Here is a 21,420-nt window from a genome sequence, read left to right as displayed (position 1 = left end):
CAGAGATGCTGCCTGTCCCGCTGAGTTACTCCAGCATTTTGTGTCTATCTTCGGTGTAAACCAGCATCTGCAGTTCCTTCCTACACAATATATTTTGAATGGATGTACTGCTCAACTCTTAGCCATACGTCAGTTTTTTCTCCCGTGTCATTTTTATTTCTCAAAGGAATGAAAATTTGTTGTGAATTGCATTTCTTTAAATGTCTAATGGCGAGCATGTTAGCATACAATCAATTTTCCAGTCTAACATCAGAGGCTTGCCATGAAACTGACTTTCCTAACATTCCAGTCTTGAGTTTCGTGCAGAATTGCATTTCTGAACGTCGAGAGATGTTTCTCTCAACTTACTGTTGAAACATAACAATGTGGAGATATCAAATGACAGGCTCAATAGTATTTTGACAGGAGAAAGTAACAAGTACAAAGGCAAAGTCAGAATATTTAAACTATAACAATTGTTCCAACTCTCGGTCCACGTCAGTTTACGAATTTAAGTACCTATACCTGTGCTTTATCCAGCAAGGGCTGAAGCCTCTCCCGAATTTCCTCCTCGGCTTTTTCAATCCATTTATTGGGGACTGCAGTTTCAGACCTGAATGAAGAATTGTTACTTAAATAATCACTTAAATGGTCATTTTATTATCAATTTATAGTAATTTAACCACAAAAAAAACAAAACAGGTGTAAACACACCACCGACAAGACTAAGGAGTTAGTGGTGGACTTTAGGAGGAGAGGGACATGACCTGTCTCCATCAATGGTGTAGATGTGCAGTTCACCAAGGAGTACAAATAGCTTGGAGTGACCTGAACTGGTCCAGGATCGCGGAGGCCCTGTACAAGAAGGGACAGAGCCGCCCGTACTTTTTGAGAAGGCTCCGCTCCTTCAACGTCTGCAGCGAGATGCTACAGGTGTTCTACCAATCGGTGGTGGCCAGTGCCATCTTCTTCGCTGTCGTGTGCTGGGGCAGCAGGGCAAAGGTCGCGGACGCCAACTGAATTAACAAGCCCATCAGGAAGGCTGGCTCCGTCCTGGGAGTGGAGTTGGATTCATGGGAGGTGGTCTTGGAGGGGAGGATGCTCCTCAAACTGCAGAGCATTTGGACAATACAGCTCACCCCCTCCATGACACACTGGTCAACCTGAGGAGCATCTTCAGCAACAGACTGGTTCCACCAAGATGCAGGACAGAACGCCACAGGAGATCCTTCTTCCCTGTGGCTATCAAACTGTACAACACCTCCCCATTCAGTTGTGGGGTGGACTGACTCCCGTCTCCCCCCCCCCCCCCCCCAAATCTTTGCACATCTCCAATCCTTTCCACTCGTCACTATCATGCATTCTGTGTTTTATGACTGTTGGCAGATCAATTTCCCTCTTGGGATAAATAAAGTTCTATCGTATCCTATCGCAAACTGTGAACCCGATTTATAACTGAAGGTGGAACAAAATTCACGTAATCTAGTCTGAAAGTATGATCAATATTTCTGCAAAAGCATTTCAATGGCCAACATTGAGCCACAGCAACTAGTGATTTCCCTTATTTATAGAGTCATAGTCACACAGCATGGACATAGATCCTTACACCCAATTCATCCATGCCAACCAAGATGCAGCATCTAAGCTAGTCAGATTTGCCTGCATTTGGCCCATATCCCTCTAAACAATAGACAATAGGTGCAGGAGGAGGCCATTCAGCCCTTCAAGCCAGCACCGCCATTCAATGTGATCATGGCTGATCATTCTCAATCAGTGCCCCATTCCTGCCTTCTCCCCATACCCCCTGACTCCGCTATCCTTAAGAGATCTATCTAGCTCTCTCTTGAATGCATTCAGAGAATTGGCCTCCACTGCCTTCTGAGGCAGAGAATTCCACAGATTCACAACTCTCTGACTGAAAAAGTTTTTCCTCATCTCAGTTCTAAATGGCCTACCCCTTATTCTTAAACTGTGGCCCCTGGTTCTGGACTCCCCCAACATTGGGAACATGTTTCCTGCCTCTAACGTGTCCAACCCCTTAATAATCTTATACCTTTCCTATCCTTGTACCAGTCCAAGTGCTTTTTAAATGTTGTTATATTTCCCGCGTCAAGCCGCCTCCTCTGACAGCTCATTCTATATACCCACCACTCTCCAAATGAAAATGTTGCCCCTCAGGTTCTATTAAATCGTGCCTCTCTCACCTTAAATCTATGTCCTCTGGTTCTTGATTCCCCTACACTGGCTGAAAGCATTCACCCCATCTATTCCAATCATTTCAGCAAAAATGTCAAAAAAAAGTTTTAACGCAAAATTAATTGCTAAAAATTAAAGGAAAAAAAATCACTAAAAACTAAATGAACAATTTATTTAAAGGGTTTTGATGCTTTAACATTGAAGTTGGTTGAGCCATTTAAATCTTAACGTTTGGGTAGTTTTAACTTAAACGTTTCCGAATGTTTTGGAAGCATTAAATTGGTTTTAATGCTTTCAAATCTCCCTGCCACATCAATGGTAAGACAATTAGCTGATAAAAACTGTTTTTTTTCCGCCTTTTTGCAACCATCTCACATTTTATCATGGACAGCCTTGTGCTAAAGGCTCATGCAAGCTGGGAGGTTGTGAAGGACAAGTTAATTTAAAGCAAAACGCAGCTGTAAGCCAACATCACACAGCGACCTTTCTTGCAAAATAAATTAACTCCCTGGTACTCCATTTAAAAATTAATTAAGGATTAAAACAAAAATGTGTACAAAAACGTGAGAGGAATAGATCGGGTAAACGCACAGACTGTCTTGCCCAGACTAGGGGAACCAAGAAACAGAGGATATAGGTTTAAGGTGAGGGGGGCATGGGGGGGGGGGGGGGGGGGCAAGATTTAATAGGACCCTGAGGGGTAACTTTTTCTTTTATACAAAGGGTGGTGGGCTAGGTGGAACGAGCTGCCGGAGGAGGTTGCTGAGGCAGGTACTATCGCAACTTTTAATAAAAATGTAGACTGGTACATGTATAGGACAGATTTAGAGGGATATGGGCTAAACGTGGGCAGCTGCAACTAGTGTGGATGGGGCATCTTGGTCGGTGTGGGCAAGTCGGCCCGATGGGCCTGTTTGCAAGCTGCATGACCCCATGAAAGTCTACTTGCCATTTATTAAGATCTATACTAAAATTAGTCATTATAAAAATGTACCTTATCTTTCTTATTCTGTCAGTTTCTTGTTGGCAGATTTCATTCAGTTCCCTCATCCTCCGGGCAGTCTCAGTATCAAGCCACGTCAACCTAAAATGTTTTCATCAATCAGCTGCAGACAAGACCCTCAAATAGAAACCAACACACATTCCACACAAAAATAAATGACTGAGCTGTAAAATAGATTTCCTTAAGTTGGATAGTAACTTAGAAGAGGCTTCAAGTTCTTAGGAATAAATATCACCAGCAATTTACCCTGGACCAGCCACCTCAAAGCCATGGCCAAGAAAGCATGCCAATGCCTCGACTTCCTTAGAAGGCTGAGGAAGTTTGCATGTCCCCAACAACCCTCACCAACTTCTAAAGCTGCATTGGAGAAAGCATTTTATTGGGATGCATCACAACATGGTTTGGGAACAGCTCCATCGAAGACCACAAGAAATTGCAGAAAGTTGTGGACTTACGTCAGACCATCACACAAACCAACCTCCAGCTTAATCAGGCAAGAGGGACAGAAGTTTGAAAATGCATACTTCCAGATTCAGGGGCAGTTTCTTCCCAGTTGTTGTCAGGCAACTGAACCGTCCTCTCACCAACTAGAGAGCGGTCCTGACCTGCTATCTACCTCGTTGGAGACCTTCGAACCATCTTTAATCAAATTTTATTGGACTTCACCTTGCATTAAACATTGCACCCTTTAACCTCTATCTGTACACTGTGGACTTGATCGTAATCACGTATAGTCTTTTCGCTGACTGGATAGCATGAAACAAAAAAGCTTTTCACTGTACCTCAGTACACGTGACAATAATAAACTAAACTAAACTTCCTTTAAAAGAACAGCAATTAACTAAGTTGTACAGCATGCTTTGGTAGCTGTGCTCTATTCTTCAACAGTAGGAACCATGCAAGGCAGTTTAAATTAATCTAAAATAAACTATTATGAGGCTTCTTGCACCCACACTTCAAACCAGGTGATGAATGGTCCATTGCATTATTTAATCCTCTCATTGGAGACTCTCGGACTATATTTAATCGGACTTTACCTTGCACAATACGTTATTCCCTTTATCCTGTATTTGTATATACTGTGGATGGCTCGATTATAATCATGTATAGGTTTTCCACTGACTGGATAGCACGCAACAAAAGAGCTTTTCACTGCACACATGACAATAAACTAAATTAATCTGTTCCTCCTATTCTCTTGCATTTCCATCCAACTTGATCCGAATGTCATGATTTGGTACGGAAATCGTTAAAGCTTCTTTCAAGACACTAACACAGAAGATTGCTGTACTGAAGAACATGGTACAAGATTGCAGAGATCAACATTAGACTTGAAGTCAGAAAACTCTTCACGCGAACTGATGAACAGGTAGAAAATGGTAAAGATTGAAGAAAAATCCCCAAAGCTTTTTAAAAATTGAACATGCAATAGGAAAACAAGTCTCACTAAATTAAGAGGACAACTAAAAAGAATGATGAAGTTGGGGTGGTGGAAGCAATGTGGCCCATGACTTTCTTCATTTGTGAGCCGAGCTCACTGTGATCAACACTCTCACCTGATTGCTTCGCTTTCTGCAACAGCTTGCCTGTCTTGCTCCATCTCCTTCAACAAACTAGTTTGACTTCTCTCTGTCGGGATAGATAGGTGGCCTCCCAATCTTGTTTTCTGTTTCCTCAGTGGGATTCTAAAGGATTATTTAAGAGGTCACACGTCGGAGTGTCAAATAATAATGTCACACCCAACAAAAGCAATTTTATTAAATATTCATAGACATATAAATAAATATATAAGGGATTTTCAAGGGGATCTGAGGGCAAAGCTTCAGCTATCCGGAGGTCACTGGCAGAGGAGATGGTGGAGTCAGATAGTCACCTCGTTTAAGAGGCAATTAGACTGAAGCATATGGACCTAGTGCGGGGAAAATGGGATTTGTGTGGATGAGCCAAAAAATTGCAGCATGAACATGCCAAAGCTTTACCAGCTGTACAACTCTGTGACTGCATGATAACAAATTTGGATCTTCACTGTACACAACAATTTTCTTTCAAAAAATTAGATTTAAGACAAATCGGCTTAAAAGTTACAAAGATGGATGTGATAGCGATGTTTCATTTTACCAATGTCAGAAATGTTTTACCCCACCAAACCCCTCAGCGTAAAAACTTATACACTGGGATCAGCCAATCTTCCCTGTCCCGCCTGCAACTGGTCCAAAACGCCGCAGCGAGACTCCTGACGGGTACCCGTAAAAGGGACCACATCACCCCGATTCTGGCCTCTCTCCACTGGCTCCCTGTACGGTACAGAATCAACTTCAAGCTCCTCCTATTCACGTATAAAGCCATAAATGGACACTCCCCCCCCTACATCAAAAATCTTCTAACCCCCCTCTCTAACTCCAGGTCCCTCAGATCGGCCGACTTGGGGCTATTCACTATCCCACGGTCTAGGCTTAAACTCAGGGGTGACCGCGCTTTTGCGGTTGCAGCTCCTAGACTGTGGAACAGCATCCCTCTCCCGATCAGAACTGCCCCCTCCATCGACTCCTTTAAGTCCAGGCTCAAAACATATTTCTACTCCCTAGCGTTTGAGGCTCATTGAGGAGGCGCTGTGAACTGTTTGCGTGCTACTGTATGTTTTCATTTTTTTTTTTTCTATTGGAACCTAATCAAATGTACAGCACTTTGGTCAACGTGGGTTGTTTTTAAATGTGCTATACAAATAAAATTGACTTGACTTGACTTGACTTATAGAACATTCCTAGGCAATAGCAAGTCCAGGGTGGATCGAGAAGTCAAAATGTATCTCTCTGGATGCTAGGAAAATGGTGATGCATGCACAGAAGCTGGCCAGCAGCATGTAGAGAACAACCGGCTAACAGGATAGAACCACCCACTAGCTGCCAGCACGATCCGACTCAATGTTTAGTATAGTTTGGAGCTATGGCTCAGGAACAGGCCCTTCGGCCCACTGATTCCACAACGACCAGAGATCCCCACACATTAACACTGTCCTACACACACGAGGGACAATGTTTACATTGTACCAAAGCCAATTATCCTACAAACCTGTACGTCTTTGGTGTGTGGGAGGAAACTGAAGTTCTGTGAAAACCCACACAGGTCACGGGGAGAACGTACAAACTCCATACAGACATAGCCAAGATCGAACCCGGGACTAGTGCTGTAAGCGCTGCAAGGCAGCAACTCTACCGCTACACCAAAGTGGTTACTTACTGTTTGGATAACACAGGAGTAGAGTTAGGACATCCTGGAATCGAAGGAGGCTTGCTGTCTTTAACTGGTGCCTGATTCTTCTTTAGTTCTGAAGATACTGTAGCTTTCTGAAAGCAGGTACGGATTGCAAGTGTTTTCTTCTGTTTCTGCTGCTAAAATTCATTTAAATTAAAAGAAAGACAAATGTGAACAGTAATGGACCGAATTTCTTTACCTTTCAAAACAAGGCAGAGGTACGATACAACACTAGTTCAATCGTTATCTGTAACTTACGTATGGCGACAGCACTCCTTTCTTCGTGGGTATTTTCTCTGTCACAGACTTTTGCAAGTCTCCAAGGCGCTGTACGGTTTCTAATCCAGCCCTCAGTGTAGTATTCCTATCAGGAGTTGGATGGTCTTCCTGCTGTTCCTGACGGGCTGACAGGTACTCTCTACTGCTCTGCTGGGGTCTGGAATATTCAGGATCATGCCAATTTTCATCTGCGCAAAACATTTATTTTGAAAGAACATTTTACTAAACAGTGAACAGTGAACAGAACAGTATTTTTATCATCGTTCTTCAAACAAATTAATATTTTATTCATGCAAAAATTGCAATTTTTGCTTCTCTTTCCCAACCGACATAGCTTCAGAATTGAGGGACAAAAGTTTAGGGTAACATGAGGGGTAACTTCTTTACTCAGAGGGTGGTGGCTGTATGGAATGGGCTTCACCATTCCATAGTGGTGGAGGCAGGCTCGATTTTATTATTTAAGAGTAAATTGGATAGGTATATGGATAAGAGGGGATTAGAGGGTTATGGTCTGAGAGCAGGTAGATGAGACTAGGTCAGAGAGAGTGGTCGGCGTGGACTGGTAGGGCCGAACGGGCCTGTTTCCGTGCTGTAGTTGTTATATGGTTATATGGTTATATGGAAATCTCCTCGTAAATCTTCTCTGCTTCCAGCTTGACAACATCAATCAACAGAGTCTGGAAATAAGATGCATCATAATCCTAGCACCAATTTAACATGTGTAAATTGAAAGAAACTAGAGAATAAAGGATGATTAGAGGAACCATGAAAAATATTCTGCTACAATGACAGCTTAGTTTATGTTTATTACTTCATAAGTGATAGGAGCAGAATTAGGCCATTCGGCCCATCAAGTCTACTCCACCATTCAATCATGGCTGATCTATCTCTCCATCATAACCCCATTCTCCTGCCTTCTCCCCATAATCACTGACACCCGTACTAATCAAGAATCTATCTATCGCTGCCTTAAAAATATCCATTGACAGACTCCACAGCCTTCTGTGGCAATTAATGATTTAATTCTGAGGCTATGGCCTCTGGTCCTAGACTCTCCCACTAGTGGAAACATCCTCTCCACATCCACTTTATCCAAGACTACAAATAGAGTGTTGAAACAGGCCCTCCAACCCACCCGTTCCACACCGACCATCGATCACTAGTTCTACCCGACACGCTCGGGACAATCTTACAGAAGCCAATTAACCTATAAACCTGTGTGTCTTTGGGATGTGGGAGGAAACCGGAGCACCCGGAGGAAACCCACATGGTTACAGGGAGAACGTACAAACTCCATACAGACAGCTCCTGTAGTCAGGACCCAACTTGGGTCTCTGGCACTGACAGGAGCAACTCCACCGCTGTGCCAAAGTGCTGCCTCACAACATTTCTATTTACATTACACAAATTAGGAGAGCATGCAACGATCAATAAAAAGTTTCACAAGGACAAGAATTTGAAGACTAGCATCCCTCCACCAAATTGGTGTAAAATTGAAAATTGTCCGCACCGTCTAAAAAGCAGCATGGTTTTGGAAAGATTCTGGTTCACAATCCACTTGGACAGTGGAACAACTGAAAACCCAAGTGAGTTGAGAGAAATACCATTACATTGTTTGCATGTATTTTGAAATTATATTTTGCAATGCATCATACAAATGCTATTTGTAATGATTAAACTGTGCAGATTATATCATAAATTCATACACTATTGGAGCAGAATTAGGCCATTTGGCCCATCAAGTCCACTCCGTCATTCAATCATGGCTGATCTATCTCTCCCTCTCAACCCCATTCTCCTGCCTTTTTCCCCATTAACCCCTGACACCCGTACTAATCAAGAATCTATCAATCTCCGCCTTAAAGATATCCATTGACTTGACCTCCACAGCCGTCTGTATCATATTGGGAATAGTCAAGAAATTGGCTAAAGGCTTGTTATGTGTTTGAGGTTTGGAGGAATTAAGTAATGCAACGATAGAACTGCTACTGTTTTCAATTCATTTCACTTAGCATTCAGAAACTTAATGCAAAGTATTGAAATTTACAGATAATAAATCAGAATGGGGAGTTGAAATCAAGGAGGTACTTCTTTACTGCAGAGCGAGTTGGACACTCGATACGTAAAACTAATATCTAGCAGGTGAATTTTAATGCTGACCAGTTTTAAATATGACAGATAGAAGGGAAAGTTGAAAGCACACAGGCTGCATGAATTATATTGATTTAACAAAAAAAAACCATGAGCTACTAGCCTCAAAAGTCGTGAAAGATACCCAATATAAAATTGTACAAGACAAAGGAAACAATACTTAAAGATAGAGACAACATGCTGGAGTAACCCAGCAGGACAGACAGCATCTCGGGAGAGAAGGAATGGGTGATATTTCAGGTCGAGACCCTTCTTCAGACTGATTCAGGGGAGAGGGAAACTGGAGATATGGAAGGGTACAAAGAAGATGTATGATGTGAATGGACAGATCAAAACAGATGATGATCAAGGAAATTTACAATGGTTCATTGGTGGCTGAGGGGAAGGTGACAACAAGCCATACAAATAGTGAAACGAATCAGGAGGACAGTGAAACTGGTCCATGAACTAGGATGGTGGAGAGATGGAGAGAACGGATAAGCAAGGGTTACTAGAAGTTAGAGAAATCAAAATTCATACCGCTGGGTTGGAAGTTGCCCAAACGAAATATGAGGTGCTCTTTCTCCAATTTGTGTTGGGCCTCACTGACAGTGGAGGAGGCCCAGGACAGAAAGTTCAGTATGGGAATCGGAGGGGGGGGGGGTCAAAGTGTTTAGCAACTGGGAGATCGCATGGACCCAGGCGAACTGAGCAAAGGTCTTCAGCGAAAGGATCGCCGAGTCTGCTCTTGGTCTCGCCGATATATAGTCGACACCAAGAACAGTGGATACAGTACTTAATACTTAACTTAATTAATGCTTAAACCATGTAATGGTCTTGTCACGGCACAATTTATGTGTTGTGCCCAAATCATGTTACAAAAGTCAGAGTCGTAATTTAATAGTGAACTAGAGAGTGTCGCGACAATCGTCTCGCAAATGCCACTTCAATGCCACTAGCACCAGCAATCATCCAGACAAAGCTGCCATCATTATAAATTCCTCTTTTTCCTTTCCCATTCCTCTTATTCGAAGATACTAAGAATTAGGATTTGTATGACTTACCGTTCTTAAGTATGGGCAATCCTTCGGGTACAGACAAAACATTCTCCTTGATGATGGGTGATATTTGCACTCCCTCAGCAGAGCAGCACCTGTGCCTACCCAAGGACCTTTTTCTGTTTGGTGCACATTGGGCTTTCTGTGGCATTTGGTTTGATTTCTCTTGAGCATTTTGCTTCCCAAGCAGCGAATCCAAACCCTGAGAAGTTCACAAAGTAAAACATCTTTGGTCTCTATGGCAAGAAAATACACTCCTACATAATCCATGTATAGCCAGACACACCATCCATGATTTGAAGTAGTACAGCAGCTCTGCAAGCTGGAGCTAACTATGGGGGGAACGCTAGGAATCAGAAAACAATCTACTGCTCTGTTCACCAGTTCATGAAAAAACATTTAGACTTATGCAACTTATTATGGAAATATTATCAAGTCATAATGAAAGGGGCATGGCGGTGGCGTAGCGGTAGAGTTACAGTAATAGAACCGGGTTCAATCCTGACTACGGGTGCTGTCTGTACGGAGTTTGTATATTCTCCCTGTGATCGCGTAGGTTTTCTCCGGGTGCTCTGGTTTCCTCCCACACTACAAAAGATGTACAGGTTTGTAGGTTATTTGGCTTCAGTAAAATTGTAAATTGTCCCAAGTGTGTGTAGAAAAGTGTTTCCACGCTGTATCTCTAAACTAAACTAAAAGGTTACTTATTATGATCAGAATTTACAGGGAGAGCAACACAATGATAAATATAAAGTGTAATTCACTATCTTAAGCTTCAGTTTTAACTCCTCAGCACCAGAGACCCCGATGCGATCCTAACTTCAGGTGTTCTCTGAGTGGAGTTTGTACGTTCTCCCTTTGACCCCTGGGTTCCTCCCACATCCCATGGGCATGTAGGTCAATTGTCTCTGCAAAAATTGCCCCTAGTGTGCAAAGAATGGATAAGAAAGTGGGAAAACATAGAACTAGCGTGAACGGGTGAACAATAGTTGGTGTGGACTCAATAGGCTGAAATGCCTGTTTCCTTGCTGTATGTCTAAACTCAACTAATAAACAGATAAAACCCTATTTCATTGTTAAATATTACAAGCACACCATAATTTCAGATTTTTTTGTCTGCGTCATAAACTGCCCGTGCATTTAATTCAGAGTTGATGATGAAACTGACGATACATTTAACAAGAGCGCATGAGTTTGTTACATCATGTCAGGAACCTATCCATTCAGCAGATTATACTAAATATTCCACAATTAAATTGATATGCCCGATTCCAAAAGGTGTCTTCTTTTCCGCATTTGCTCATTGTTTAACTAAAAATATATCAAAATAAATGCAAGTCATTGGGGAATTCGATTATGCAGCACTTTGAATACCATAGCATATCCAGAATAATTTGCACTGGTTAGTAAAAATCTTCAGAAAGAAATTGCACAAAACAATATTGTTTTCTCAGATATTTCCTTACAATGACTTAAGGTCACCCCATGATGACTTAATAAAAACTGTTCTGCATTAAATCAGACATTGCATTGCCTTGGCCCTTAACTTAACTCACCTAGAGAGTTGTGAATTTATGGAATTCTCTGTCTCAGAAGGCAGAGGCCGATTCACTGGATGCATTCAAAAGAGTGTTAGATAGAGCTCTTAGGGCTAGCGGAATCAAGGGGAATGGGGAGAATGCAGTCAGAGACAATTGACCTACATGTGGATTGTGGATGATCAGCCACGATCACATTGAATGGCGGTGCTGACTCGAAGGGCCGAATGGCCTCCTCCTGCTCCTATTGTCAATGTATCTATGTAACTTTATTTTTCATTTTCAATTTACCAATCTATCAAATTTAATTTCAAGTATTTTGATTGTGCCTTTAGGTGCCAGTATTAACATATAATCTTCAAGTTGGTTCCTAGTATCTGTTATTATTCATGATGGTATACTTTTTTTAATTCTACTTCTGACTGTTTTTTTCATCAATGCAGATATTACAACTAAGGTCAATATTCCTTGCTCATCCTACCTACAAGATGCTTTTTGTTAGGCAGGAGACAGACACAAAGTGCTGGAGTAATTGAGCGAGTCAGGCAGCATCTCTAGATAAATAGGATGGGGACGTTTCGGATCGGGACTCTTCTTCAGACTGAAAGTACTGTACATACTTTCAGTCTGACGACGGCTCCCGGCCCAAAACATCACCCATCCTTTTTTCCCCAGAGATGCTGACTGACCCGCTCAGTTACTCCAGCACTTTGTGTCTATCTTCAGTATATACCAACAACTGCAGTTCCGTTCTACGCATTGCTGGACAAGAGTTAGGGAGAGTAAATTGGGAGCAACTGTTATTGGGCAAGTCCATATCCGACACATAGGAATCATTTAAAGACCAGCCGGTCAGAGTTCAGGATTGGTATGTTCCGATCAAGAGGAGGGACAAGAATGGCAAGATAAGTGACCTTTGGATGACGAGAGAGCTGTAAATTTGGTCAAAAGGAAAATGGAAGGACATCCAAGGTTCAGGGAGCTGAAACCAGACAGGGCTTTCGAGGAATATTAAAAAGCAGGAAAGAACTCAAGTTCTGCTATAAACTCAAGCAAAGAATTAGGCGAGCCAAAAGGAGCCATGAAATGTCGTTGGCATGTCAGATTATAGAAAATCCCGAGACTTTTATTACAAACATTAAAAACAAGGGGGCAAGGACAAAGAGGATAGAATCTTTAAAAAAAAATAGGGAATTTATGCTTGGAATCCTCTTGTGTAGGCAACACACTAACCTAGGAACTTTATGTTGTGCAAATTGGGAGTTGCACAAATTACTTATTTTCCCATCCCATCCCTAATTTAGTCAGCAACATTGCTGAGCATAGCTGAGCTGGACAGAAAGGTGAATTTGAGCATGCCGGAAGAATGCAGTCTCCATATAGTTCAGTAAGGTCATGTACAGGCAACTAGTCCACAAACATCACATGGGCTCATGAATTGAAACCAATTAAGACCAATTTGGTGAACTACAACCAAAATTAACAATCATTATTAATTAATTAATAATTAATCAACTAAGAATTAATTACTTGATTATTTAATCATTAATTAATTGATAATTAATAATAATGAAAGATTAAGTCACTTTTTTTTTAAACGGGCAGAGGGAATGTCAAGGATTGTTTCTGTGACTGGAAGCTGCAATCACCAGTGTACTACAGAACTCTGCAGAGATCCTACAGCATTTACATGCATTTCACGTGAGTGTAGGAGCTGCAATTATCAAGCTCAGTCGACTCAAAAATTGGTTGTATTGTTAATAATGAGACGGGTAGTTGGCTACGGAACAATATTGTCGTTGTATAGAGAAATGACAGATGGAGTTTAATTCTGAGAATGCGTGGAAGGGCTAACAAGGCTGGGATGTACATAATGAACGGTAGAACCTAGAAACGGAGATGAGGGTGAACTCCATTTAGAACGGAGATGAGGAAGAACTTTTTCAGTCAGAGAGTGGTGAAGGTGTGGAATTCTCTGCCTCAGAAGGCAGTGGAGGCCAGTTCGTTGGATGCTTTCAAGAGAGAGCTGGATAGAGCTCTTAAGGATAGCGGAGTGAGGGGGTATGGGGAGAAGGCAGGAACGGGGTACTGATTGAGAGTGATCAGCCATGATCGCATTGAATGGCGGTGCTGGCTCGAAGGGCTGAATGGCCTACTCCTGCACCTATTGTCTATTGTCTATAAACCTAAAAAACCATGATTCCCCTTGAGCGAAGACTGAAGGAGATGTGTTTGCGATATGCAAAATTTAAGAGGGGCAGGATCAGGTAAGATGACAAAAAAAGCTTCTGTTACCAGAGATAGGGGGGTGATTGCTGGTTGGCGCGGACTCGGTGGGCCAAAGGGCCTGTTTCCGCGCTGTATCTCTACAGTCCAATGAGCATTCCTAAATTAAAGCTTCACTTTAGAGCTTTAACAATGTTAGTAATATTATATCTCAATTTGTTTTCACTCTAGACTTACTTCGACTTGGTGAAGGAGATCAACAACTGTTTCCGAAAGGGAAGAGTCTGTGTCATTTTCCAATCTGGCAGAACAGAGAGAAAGCTGTCGGATCAACTGCCCCAGATCCTTGTAGTAGGCAGGAATGTGCAGTTCGGGTTGCCCGGAAAGTTGACCAACAAACATCTGTAAGGCGCGGACGGCACCTCTGTGTACGGCTGCTAACTGGGACATGGTTCGAGACTGAAACACAAACAAACTGTAACCATATCAGTCAGTGGCATTTCTGCAAGAAGTGAAGTCACTAAAGTTACAGTGGGTAGAATTATTGGCTTATTTTCCCAGGCTTAAAATTTTTTTTTATCAACATAAAATTTGACAGTAGTCCAGTCACTACAAAAAGGAATTAAACTACAGGGTGCACTACATTTTCCCACCTGACAATAGACAATAGACAATAGACAATAGGTGCAGGAGTAGGCCATTCAGCCCTTCGAGCCAGCACCGCCATTCAATGCGATCATGGCTGATCACTATCAATCAGTACCCCGTTCCTGCCTTCTCCCCATACCCCCTCACTCCGCTATCCTTAAGAGCTCTATCCAGCTCTCTCTTGAAAGCATCCAACGAACTGGCCTCCACTGCCTTCTGAGGCAGAGAATTCCACACCTTCACCACCCTCTGACTGAAAAAGTTCTTCCTCATCTCCGTTCTAAATGGCCTACCCCTTATTCTCAAACTGTGGCCCCTTGTTCTGGACTCCCCCAACATTGGGAACATGTTATCTGCCTCTAATGTGTCCAATCCCCTAATTATCTTATATGTTTCAATAAGATCCCCCCTCATCCTTCTAAATTCCAGTGTATACAAGCCCAATCGCTCCAGCCTTTCAACATACGACAGTCCCGCCATTCCGGGAATTAATCTAGTGAACCTACGCTGCACGCCCTCCATAGCAAGAATATCCTTCCTCAAATTTGGAGACCAAAACTGCACACAGTACTCCAGGTGCGGTCTCACCAGGGCCCGGTACAACTGTAGAAGGACCTCTTTGCTCCTATACTCAACTCCTCTTGTTACGAAGGCCAACATTCCATTGGCTTTCTTCACTGCCTGCTGAACCTGCATGCTTCCTTTCATTGACTGATGCACTAGGACACCCAGATCTCGTTGAACTCCCCCTCCTCCTAACTTGACACCATTCAGATAATAATCTGCCTTTCTATTCTTACTTCCAAAGTGAATAACCTCACACTTATCTACATTAAACTGCATCTGCCATGTATCCGCCCACTCACACAACCTGTCCAGGTCACCCTGCAGCCTTATTGCATCTTCCTCACAATTCACACTACCCCCCAACTTAGTATCATCTGCAAATTTGCTAATGGTACTTTTAATCCCTTCGTCTAAGTCATTAATTTTGCCACAACATCTAACTTTAGACAGTCTTTCCCCTTGCAAAATTAGGTTTACTTCTTTTTGAATGTTAGTGGCTGATAATAATGCACTGAGGGGAACATAGTTCTCTGAGAGTTAGGTGAACAGAAAAATACAATGTCAAATCTCCTTTAAACAAGTTGAAATATTGTAAAAAAGGGACACAAAGTGCTGGCGTAACTCAGCGTGTCAGGCAGCATCCCTGGGGAACATGGATAGGTGACGATTCGGGTCATAAGTGATAGGAGTAGAATGAGGCCATTTGGCCCATCGTCTGCTCAGCTATTCAATCATGGCTGCATTAAATAGCACGCTAGGAGCAGCAAGCAAAATGGAGGAAAGCATTATTTATTACTTGGACCATACTAAAAAAAAGTAATAAAATATATTTTCACATCAACAATGACAGCCTCAAGTGTCAAGTTTAATTTGCTGTCTGCTGCATAAATGCAGCAACTTCACCCGTTTTACTTGATGCAATTCAATGGTGAAGCCAACGGCAAATTTGTCATTTTTTTGCCAACCTAATGATGGAACAGAACAAATTGGATACGGATTTTTGTTATTTGATTTCTGCCAGCTGGAAGTTGCAGCAACATGAATGTATAAAGCAGCACCATTAATCACACTATTACTTTGACAGAAAACAAATCAGGGCCAATATATCCGCACAAATTTATATTTTTATTAAAATTTTATTATAAAAGTTATCTCTGCCCTTGAAAGATATTTAAAAAATGCTGTACCTTTCAATTTATATTAATATAAATAATATTTAAATTTCTGACCTTTTTGGTGTGTTTCACCTTTTGTAGGCTTTGTTTTTCTACCATTTCCTGTATTCCGTTTATCTTCATTGAACAAAGTTAGTCAAAGATTAAAAAATTGCAAAATTAATATTACAATTTCTAATTTATTCATGAAAAATATTCTTACATACATTCAGAACAAGTTTTTATGAAACATCAAATTCCAAATATCTCAAATATACATTGCCAAAACAATTCTGAAATATATTATTTTTGCAAAATTCTGGTTAATGTTAATAATATCCTATTTAGTATATTTAAACAAAGAAACATAGAAAATAGGTGCAGGAGGCAGCCATTTGGCACATTGAGCCAGCACCGCCATTCATTGCGATCATGGCTGATCATCCACAATCAGTAACCCGTGCCTGCCTTCTCCCCATATCCCTTGATTCCGCTAGCCCCTAGAGCTCGATCTAACACCATTTAACACAATTTAAACTACAAATTTTAAATATCCAATAAAGATTCAACTTCAAATGTATAAAAACTAAAAGATACAAAGGTTAGGGCTTGTGTTGCAAACTACAGGATACAGGCCCTTTGGCCCATCGAGTGCAAGCTGACCACCGATCATCCATTCACACTAGTTCTATGCTATCCCACTTTCGCATCCACTCCCTACACACAAAGGCCAATGTATAGAGCTACTGACCTACAAACACACACGTCTTTGGGGTGTGGGAGGAAATTGGAGCACTGGGAAGAAACCCATGCCATCACAAGAATGATGCGCATATTGCACACCGACAGAACCAGGGGTCAGGCAGCAGTTGAACCAGAAACTTTTATAGAAGCATATGGTTTATTTAAGTCAGAGCATTTTTGTCATGTAAAGAGAGCTGCAATATTCATTTACAAGAAATAAATTCAGATTATTATTTTAAGGAAATTTCATGGAATTTAATGGAAATGGCTCCATTCATACCTCACTCACGCTGCCTCGGCAAGGCCAGCAGCATAATCAAGGACGAGTCGCACCCTGACCACTCCCTCTTCTCCCCTCTCCCATCTGGGCAAAATGTACAGAAGTGTGAAAACGCACACCTCCAGATACAGGGGCATTTTTTCCCCAGATGTTATCAGGCAACTGAATCATCCTACCACAACAAAAGAGCAGTGCTGAACTACTACCTGCCTCTTTGATGACCCTCAGACTATCCTTGATCAGACTTTGCTGCCTATACCTTGCATTAAACGTTATTCCCTTATCGCGTATCTATACACTGTAAATGGCTCGATTGTAATCATGTATGATCTTTCTGCTGACTGGATAGCACGCAACAAAAGCTTTTCACTGTACAAGTGACAATAAACTAAACTGAAACTGAAATGTCCAAACAATGGAAATTCCACAGTCAACCTGCAGGATTAATTAACATCCTTTGTGAAAATTGAAATAGGCTCTCACTTGCTGCTGCAGAACGTACAGCATCCTCGCGGCACGAGTGGCCTGTTCCTGTCGTTTTACTTGCCTTCGGTGGTCTTCATCGGGATCCAGGGTGTTCACAGATTTCCCTTAAATTTAAGTAATAAATAACTTTTACAAAAGATACATTTACGTGGGCAATAAATACTCAAAATTTATATTCCTGCATGGAACCATAGCCAATGTATTTGGTATTTTTTGGGCGGAAAATCCTTTTGCAGATCCAAGAGGGCCCCCAAGCCTGGCGACACTTTGTGTGCTGGTCACAGAGGTGGACCTGCATTCACGCATTACAATCACTCCACTCTTTTGAATCTACTCCGACAGCAACATTTCTTACTTTAACTATGATCTGTACACAGTGGATAGCTCGATTGTAATCATGCATTGTCTTTCTGCCGACTGGTTAGCACACAACAAAAGCTTTTCACTGTACCTCGGCACACGTGACAATAAACTAAACTCAACTCAACTTAACTCCAGTCTCTGCGGGTCACTGCAGGCATTCCCCAGGGCAGTGCTCTAAATGCCACCATCTTCACCCGTACCATCAGTTATCATTCCTCCATTCTCGGCAGAAGCAGGGATGGTTCAAAAGGTGATTGTATGATTCCTCAGATAATGAACAAGTCCAGGCTCACAATGAACCTGGACAACCTCAGTGTTGGTCAATAAGGTCAGCAAGAAATAATCATGTGGCCCAAGTCCTTGGCATTGTGTTGCCCTACTCCAACAAGGATATTTAACAGCTTTATTATCAACAAGTTCCTTGGGCTCACTATCGTCCAGAATATTGAGTCAGGATGCATCCACTCTGTTTCATCAATCATATCAGTCTGAACAGGGACCCAAAACGTCACCTACTATTTAGAAAGCAGAAGGATGAATTCATTCTCTCTGTAATATAATCAATGGCTAGTGGTAAATAATAATATAATCTAAACTGGGACAAAATCAATTCAGTGAGTCATATTGCGACATTATTCATTCTTTTTATTAAGCCAATAATCCTAATCATTTCCCTCATGAGCTGTTATGAATGACGAGTGAAAGAGTCATTGTAATAGCCATTTGGAAGTCAAACTGATTTGCATTCTCCCTCTCTTGATTAATTTACTTGTCTCAATGTGCTGATTTTCAAATCATGTTGCAATTCTGATTTGGAATCATACCTGGTGTGCAGGGTTTGAGTTATAAGGATAGGCTGGATAGGCTGTATTTTTTCCTACAGGCTGAGGAATGATCTTACCGAGGTATATATAATCATGAAGGGACCTAGGTAAGGTAAATAGCTGGTCTTTTCCTCAGGGTAGGGGAGTCTAAAATTAGAGGGCTAGGTTTAAGACAAGGGGTTAAAAGGACATGAGGGGCAACTTTTTCCATACCGAGGTGTACAGAACAAGCTGCCAGGGGAAATAGTGGAGGCAGATACATTTAAAAAACAATTGAACAGGTACATAGATAGGAGAGGTTTGGAGGGATAAAGGCCAGGTGCAGGCATGTTAGATTAGCAAACTTGGGAGACTCTGTGCGCATGGATGAGTTGAGCCGAAGGGCCTGCTTCCCTTCCATATAGCTGGATGACTCTATAACAAAGTCTGGCATATTCTTGGATCTGTTTGATGTTTATCTTTTAAGGTCCATTAGACAAATAACACATTTTGAAGCATTTTCTTGTTTGAACAAAAAAGTGAAAAATGCTACCTTTTTTGGTAAGATCTTCGATTTTCTGAAAGTACTTGCCGATCTCCATTCTCAGCCGACGAATCTCCTCTGCGCTCTTATTGCCCGAGTTACGCTGATTCAAGTGCGGGCCAGGGTCATGCGTTGGTGGTGAATCGCGGAGCTCAGATCGACCTTGGCTTTGGTTAGAGGTGCAAATGTACACTCTGCCACCGGACCTTGTCAACTCCTCCTTCGCTGCTTGGCTCCTCTGGTGCCTCGGCTTTCTAATGCTTTCTGTTTCCACTTTACTCACAGAACGTGTAGTATTGTCAACGGATGTACCTTTCCCAAAATGTGTGCACAACAAAGTCTGCAGCTGATCTCTTTCATGGTTGTAAAGATAATCTTTCACTTGTTCTTCCAGGTGCTTTTTCCGCAGGTCTCTCTTTGCCAGCTGAACAGCCATATTTAGTCTGTCTTCGGACACGGCAGAAAATTGCAAAGAACCGCGTAGACTTTGGGCATCGTCGCGTATCTGTGTCTCACAAGGTTGGTGAAGTTTCTCAATGACAATCGGGCGAGGGTCAGTGAATTTCACAGCCAGGTTGGACACAGCGTTCATCACGTCTCTATTGAATTTTAACTGGGAAAAAAAGAACAATGTTTCAGCAATTTGTGTATATTTCATGGTCCTTTTTATGTACAAGTGCTCCCCGGCTTACGATACTTTGACTTGCGTTATTTCGACTTTGCGATGGTGCAAACGGCAGCGACCCGTGGCGAACTGCAGCTCGCGTCCGGCCACGTGATCGCGTGTATTAAATGCATTTCGACTTAAAATATTTTCGGATTCCGATGGGTTTCTCGGAACGGAACCCTATCGTAAGCTGAGGAGCACCTGTATACGATGAAATTATTAAATGAGGAATCAGGCTTTTTAATCGCTTCATTATCCAGCAGTCTTTATTCTACAATAATGCGGATCCCATGATTGCTAAATATTAGTTTATGAATGATGTAGCAAGATATTGTAGGCTACTCGGCAATCAGTTATTTTCTTTAAGATTTCTTGCATAGGAATTGATCCAATGCCAGCAGACTGTTCCTGAATCTATCGCATGTTAATACCAATTCTTTCTGTACAGGTAGTTCTGCTATAACACATCCTACTTAATTAAGAATGCAGCACATTATTAATTGGTGAAAAAGAATGTTGCAAATGTACCTGAGTCTTATACAACTGTGTTCTACTCTGATCGCTTCTTCCAAAATTATGTCCAGTTGGAATTGAAGGCATCCATATCCCTAACGATTGGGCTGAGTTTGTCTCTGGTCTTTGCTGCATCTTTGTAGCCATGAAACCTATACTTAGAAAGTTAATATAATAAAATTAATCGCTTGTGAAAGAGGAATATCCAAGTAAACAAATGTCAGTTCATTTTCAGGTAAGCAAATGAAAATTAGTTGTGGCACTGTGGCGCAGCAGTCGAGTTGCCACCTCACAGCACCAGAGACCCAGGTTCATCACACTCCAAAGACGTACAGGTTTGTAGGTAATTGGATTGGTATAATTGTAAATTGTCCCTAGCGTGTGTAGGATAGGGTTAGTGTGTGAGGATCTCTGGTTGTCACGGACTCGGTTGGCCAAAGGGCCTGTTTCTGCGCTGTATCTCCAAATTAAATTAGATTTTTTAATTAAAAAAAGGCAGACAGTTAAAGAGAATAGGACGCAACAAAAACGTGAAGTAACATTTTGGAATATAATTAGTAAACAAAAAAATATATCACGCACACTATTATATCAATAAGCTCAAATATTAAGGTTAATTACAAATTTCATTGTAAAATTACAAAATACAATTTAAAAAAAGAGACAAATCTTGATGTCTACAAGAAACAGTTGCAGAGGGGCAAGAACATGATTGGAGACCATTGGGGGTACAGAGATCGCATCAGTTTTTGTTCAAAGATACAGCATGGAAACAGGTCCTTCAGCCCGAGTCCGCCCCAACCAGTGGCCAGGGAGGAGGACCATTGTGAGCTCCACTTTTCCTGAGTCATCAGTGCAGACTCTTGTTCTGGAGCTTCCCAAACCTCTAGTTTCCCTCTCCCCTGCTCTCAGTCTACTGAAAAGGTTTCAACCCAAAATGTCACCCATCCATGTTCTCCAGAGATGCTGCCTGACCCGCTGAGTTACTCC

At 41.8% G+C, this 21,420-nt stretch overlaps 1 protein-coding gene across 4 annotated transcripts in view; it reads right to left on the bottom strand.

The window, feature by feature from the left end:
* Window positions 1-21,420, bottom strand: part of kiaa0753 (KIAA0753 ortholog) — a 34,757-nt gene that overhangs the window by 11,004 nt on the left and 2,333 nt on the right. For 2 of the 4 annotated variants that reach the window (XM_078422514.1, XM_078422511.1), the window contains exons 2-12: window positions 20,446-20,587; window positions 19,260-19,863; window positions 17,538-17,644; window positions 16,106-16,168; window positions 13,899-14,120; window positions 9,904-10,099; window positions 6,689-6,897; window positions 6,416-6,567; window positions 4,735-4,863; window positions 3,170-3,259; window positions 505-592 (exon numbers count right to left, since the gene is read on the bottom strand). In XM_078422514.1, coding sequence (XP_078278640.1) covers window positions 505-592; window positions 3,170-3,259; window positions 4,735-4,863; window positions 6,416-6,567; window positions 6,689-6,897; window positions 9,904-10,099; window positions 13,899-14,120; window positions 16,106-16,168; window positions 17,538-17,644; window positions 19,260-19,863; window positions 20,446-20,577 — 1,992 coding nt within the window. In that variant the 5' untranslated portion in view covers window positions 20,578-20,587. The remainder of the gene's footprint in view (window positions 1-504; window positions 593-3,169; window positions 3,260-4,734; window positions 4,864-6,415; window positions 6,568-6,688; window positions 6,898-9,903; window positions 10,100-13,898; window positions 14,121-16,105; window positions 16,169-17,537; window positions 17,645-19,259; window positions 19,864-20,445; window positions 20,588-21,420) is intronic. The other 2 variants (XM_078422513.1, XM_078422512.1) reach the window with 2 other exon arrangements.

The sequence above is a fragment of the Rhinoraja longicauda genome, chromosome 26 (assembly GCF_053455715.1).
Source record: "Rhinoraja longicauda isolate Sanriku21f chromosome 26, sRhiLon1.1, whole genome shotgun sequence".
NCBI lineage: Eukaryota > Metazoa > Chordata > Chondrichthyes > Rajiformes > Arhynchobatidae > Rhinoraja > Rhinoraja longicauda.
The sequence above is the reverse complement of the archived record's forward strand: the minus strand, read 5'-3'. Positions and strand labels throughout refer to the sequence as shown.